The 4,655-nt window shown below is 54.0% G+C and overlaps 1 protein-coding gene across 1 annotated transcript; it reads left to right on the top strand.

The window, feature by feature from the left end:
• Positions 1–614: 614 nt before the first annotated feature.
• GINS2 (GINS complex subunit 2 (Psf2 homolog)) lies at positions 615–3,173 on the top strand (the record flags this gene model as incomplete). The annotated part of the gene is made up of 4 exons (XM_010181108.1): positions 615–729; positions 1,333–1,432; positions 2,539–2,665; positions 3,048–3,173. Coding segments are annotated over 4 exons (468 nt in total), but the record flags the coding sequence as incomplete, so codon positions are not given.
• Between the last annotated feature and the right edge of the window lie 1,482 nt (positions 3,174–4,655).

Here is a 4,655-nt window from a genome sequence, read left to right as displayed (position 1 = left end):
GGGAAGGGGCTGGGGAGGTTGGGGGTCTGATGTGATGGCAATGGAGGGATTGGGGGACAGGGGCAGAGATGGGGATGGGAGGAAGAAGCGGGTTTGGAGGAGAGCAGGGCAGCCCCCCGGGAGGTGTGGGAGGGGACAGTGCTGCCCCCCATCTCTGACGCCTTTGCCTCTCACACCTGAGCCTTGGCTGATGGCTGTGGTGGGGGGTGACCGGCTGCCCCCCTGGGCACTGAGCCCCCAGCTCTGGCAGCAGAGGCCAGGATCTGCTGTGCTGGTGGTGCGAGCTGTGCTCCACTGCCTCTGCCTGAGCCTGGGGGCTGTGTTGCCAGGATAGGTGTAATTCCTGGCTGTAACTTCTGTTTGAAATAACTTCTGCTTTGAAATGTTAAATGCGCTGGAAACGTTAGTTAGTGCTTCTCAAGGGAGAGGAGGAAAACTCTGAGAGCAAGAATTATGGAAAGGGAGAGGAGGAAATTTGCTGTTTGGTGCTGGCTTTTCAAAACCCCCTGGAAGTTCACGTTCTCTAGAGGTGACTGAGGCCAAATCAGCAGACGAGTACTGCAGTGTCCCAGCTCTCACTGTCACCTCACTCTCATCTTCATTTCACCTTCCAGGGAGATCTGGGTCCTTTCAATCCTGGCTTGCCAGTGGATGTGCCAGTCTGGTTGGCCATTAACCTGAAGCAGAGGCAGAAGTGTCGGCTGATTCCTCCGGAGTGGATGGATGTTGGTAAGGATGGTGGCTGCGGCCCTTGCAGCAAAAACAAAATAAAAAAACCTCTCTTTTCTTCACCGTTAGTGAGGAGCTTAATCCCACAAACACAAAACAACTCGGAGAGAAGGATCTAATGTTCCACCACTGTAGTTCTTTATATTTACAGGAGATATGAGGATCTAATGTTCCACCACTGTAGTTCTTTGTATTTACGGGAGATGTGATCTTCCCAGTTCAGGCTGGTTTTTAGCTTCTCTTCCTCTAGTGAGGAGGAAGAGCAAGGGTTAGATTGAATCCACAACTCAGCCACTCCTCTTCAGCAGTGACCGCTGCTCTTTGAGCAGCCCTTGCCTCTTGCAAGGCTTGTTCAGAAAGAGCTTTGAGGACCTTGGGTGTCACTCTGTGGGGAGGGCGACCTTGGAGAGCGTGTGTCTGTGTAAGTCACCGGTTCATGCACTCCATGGAATCATTTTCCTCGAGGGCAGCGAAAACAGGAGGTCGTCTCGCTCTCTAAAAAGTGAGAATCATGGCAGCCTCCATTTAATCTCAAGGGAAACTAAGGGAAAATGTGTCAGGGGCGCTGAAGGCAATGCCTGACCATTCCTGGTTGTGTTTTAGAAAAACTGGAGGAAATCCGGGACCAGGAACGCAAAGAGGACATCTTCACTCCGATGCCCAGCCCCTATTACATGGAGCTCACAAAGCTGCTGTTAAACATGTAAGTAGGAAATGTCTCATAACAGTTTCCGCCCCGGTACATGCTCGCATCGCCAATTTTTCAAGCTTTTCTTGGCAGCAACCCCAGAGGGTGGTGGGCAAGTGAGAGTTAATGGAGGTTTACTGCACCGCCTGCCAAGATCCGATTGCAGCCGTTTTCTCGTGGTAACTTTTGCGTTTCAGTAACTTGGGGATTGCTTGTTCTGCAGCCTGATAATTGGGGCTGTGCTGCTTTATTGAGCGGCAGCAAAGCGTAGAGGCCTTGAGGAGCGGCGACGCATTCCACGGCTGCAATCTGTTCAGCAGCCGAAACCCTCCAGGCTTCTTCCTTGGCTCTCCTTCAGGAGGAAAGCTCCTCTTTCCTCGGCCTGAGAAGCAGGAGACCGGGGATATTCCGGGCCTGAACTCCTGCCTGCTGAGGCATTTCACTTGTAAAATGTGCTGGCTGGTATTTTTCTCAGCGCGGGCTCTTCTGACTTTAAGCCCTCGATTACGGCGCGGTGGTCATTTAAGCACTGGCTTTTCCTCTGGAGATGACGCTCTTGGCGTGCGGCTCCTTCCCTCACGCTCGAATGACCCTGACAGCTCTGTCCCTGTGAATTGATCTGATCTCTCGAGGTCCTTATGGCAGCACTGAATTGCCTTAATGGGAGGATGTGGCACAGCTCGTCCAGTCCTTTCAACTTAATACTCTCTTGATAGAGCCACGAGAGCGCAGAGCCGGGGCTCTAATCGCAGCCGAGCCCTTTCAATTCCCTGGCTGCCTGTGACTTTGGCCGGGTTATTGGCCCTGCGTGCACCTCGTACCAGCTGGGCAATTAAAGAGCAGAAGGATTCTAGCGAGAACCAGATGCTGCATCAGAGCTGAGCATTCCTGGGTAAATAAACTATCCCGAAAAAATCCCAGCAGCAGAAGTACCAGGCTGGATTTTAATGTTGAGTTGCAGGTTGGTTGTTTTTTTTTACCTTCTTCCTCTATAGCGAACTGCTCCGCTTATGCCTCAGAGGGCTGAAGAGCTGCCAACATTACTTACGCCGGTGACATAACGTACGAGTCCCTCGCAGCCTGTTCTGATCCGCTCTCTTTTCCTCCTCCTCCTCTTCCAGCGCCTCAGACAACATCCCCAAAGCCGACGAGATCCGCACGCTGGTGAAGGATACGTGGGACACGCGGGTGGCCAAGCTGCGGCTCTCTGCGGACAGCTTCGTCAGGCAGCAGGAGGTTCACGCCAAGGTGCGGCGGGGAGGCGCGGGGCCGCCTTTGGCAGCTCGGCGCTGGGAGGCTTCCAGATGCCGCGCGATGGCGTGGGCTGGTGACTGATGAGAGCTGCTCGTGAAAATGCTGGTCGGGGCATGTTTTTCCTGGGTTGTGGGTACGTCAGTTGGGAACTCGAGCCATATGCTGCAACCTCGCTTTATGGGCTGCTTTGCAGCTCCCTCTGCGTTATGGAGATGGTGTTCGTGTTGCTCCTGTGCTTCTCCTGACCGGGGGTGGCAGCTGGGTCTGTCCCTTAGGGTGTCACGGGAGAAGCGTGTGCTGCAGAGCTGCTTTCAGCTTTCCTTGTCCTGTGCTGCGGCAGGGCTGTGTCCTCACACTCTGCTCTTTTCTCTTTTAGCTGGATAACCTAACCCTGATGGAGATCAACACGACGGGGACTTTCCTTACTCAAGCCTTAGACCACATGTATAAGCTCCAGACTAACCTGCGGCCTGGCGAGAGCGCCCACTCCCAGGATTTCTGAGGTAGTCGTAGCCAGCCTCAAACCTCCCAGGAGAGGGCAGTGGAAGGGAGCAGCCCCCTCTCCTCACCCCTGAACCTCCATCAGGCCATTCTCTACCTCGCCAAAGCCACCCAAGACCCTCACTATGCAGACAAGGGAGAGAGGGAGCCTCATGGCCGGGCAGGAATCACCCTGGAGCTGCTGATGGCACAGGAACAGCCCTGCAGGGCAGCTCCTACGCTCCCCAATTTGCAGAGCTCAGCCTCTCTCCTGGGTTCAAGGATCTGCTTGGTGCAGGTGGTGGCTTGCCAGCCCTCAGCTGCTGTCTAATGATGCCAGGCGGATCTCTGCGCCCTGGGGAGTGTGGGTGTACTTCATAGAGGGAACTTCTGAGGGCAGCACAGGCCACACACTGGCTTGAAAGCAATAAATTGTGAGGCGGTGCTTCGCCACGGATTCTTCTCAGAGCCTTGAAAAGGGGGAAGATGTGCCGGCAGCGAGAGGTGTCTGCCGCTCTGCAGGGAAGCAGATCCATCTGCTCTTTGGAGGAGGACAAAAGAAAACGCCTTTCCCTCTCCAAAGCCAGGCCGTTGTGTAATATACGTCTGACTTTTTAGGGCTGGTTTTTTTTTTTAAATCTGAAACTGTAGATACAAACAGAAATTAATAATCGCAGCTGAGCGAATGGCACGAAACGAGTCCCCCGCGTCCTGTCGCACACTGCTCCCCTCCTTTGGCTCCGGCCCTGCTCCCCTGCGGCACAGCGACAGGCGAGGGCAGGATCCTTGCCGGCGCCGGGCTGTGCTGATGGCAGATGTAATTATTACAGGCAAGGAGGGAAGGGAAAAAAAACGCCGGCTCCAACCCAACCGCCAGCATCTGGGCCTCTGGCTGCCATCTGTGCCCTGCCTGCCCCTGGGCAAAGGGCTCTGGTGCAGGGGTGGGGACAGGAGCTGCCCCCCAGGGAGGCTGTGGGGGATGCTCAGTTTGGAGGGGGGAGGGAGAAAGAATCCTGTGCCATCATTGTGGAAGAGTTTATTATCGTTATTAGTATTGTTGTTGTTGTTTTGGATGTTTTCAGAAATTACAGCAATATATTCATAAATACCTAATTGCTACATTCAACAAATAATATGTTACATTACAATTAAGTCAAACAAGTACACTTAGACCACGTTTGGGGGGGGGGTTTTCCTATTTTTGGGGGGTTTTTTTTGCCGTTGTTCTCTTTCACAGCACCTAAACTGCCCGCAGCGGGCTCTGCCTCGCCTCTGCCTCCTCGCAGCTCTCCCAGGCTCCGGTGCAGCGCTCGAGCGATCCTGCACGGGGTACACACAACCACACACAGCCCCACGGTGGGATAATTCCAAGAAATTGGTCCCAAAAAACACGATTATGGGGGAAAGTCTCAGTACAGGAGCTGCTAAGCAGCAAAGCACCATCCCAACGATGCTCCTGCCCATGGCCTCGTGGCAGGGAGGGATAAATCGCCGCTGATTTTTC

Source organism: Mesitornis unicolor, unplaced genomic scaffold (genome assembly GCF_000695765.1).
Source record: "Mesitornis unicolor isolate BGI_N332 unplaced genomic scaffold, ASM69576v1 scaffold37073, whole genome shotgun sequence".
Classification (NCBI taxonomy): domain Eukaryota; kingdom Metazoa; phylum Chordata; class Aves; order Mesitornithiformes; family Mesitornithidae; genus Mesitornis; species Mesitornis unicolor.
The sequence above is the reverse complement of the archived record's forward strand: the minus strand, read 5'-3'. Positions and strand labels throughout refer to the sequence as shown.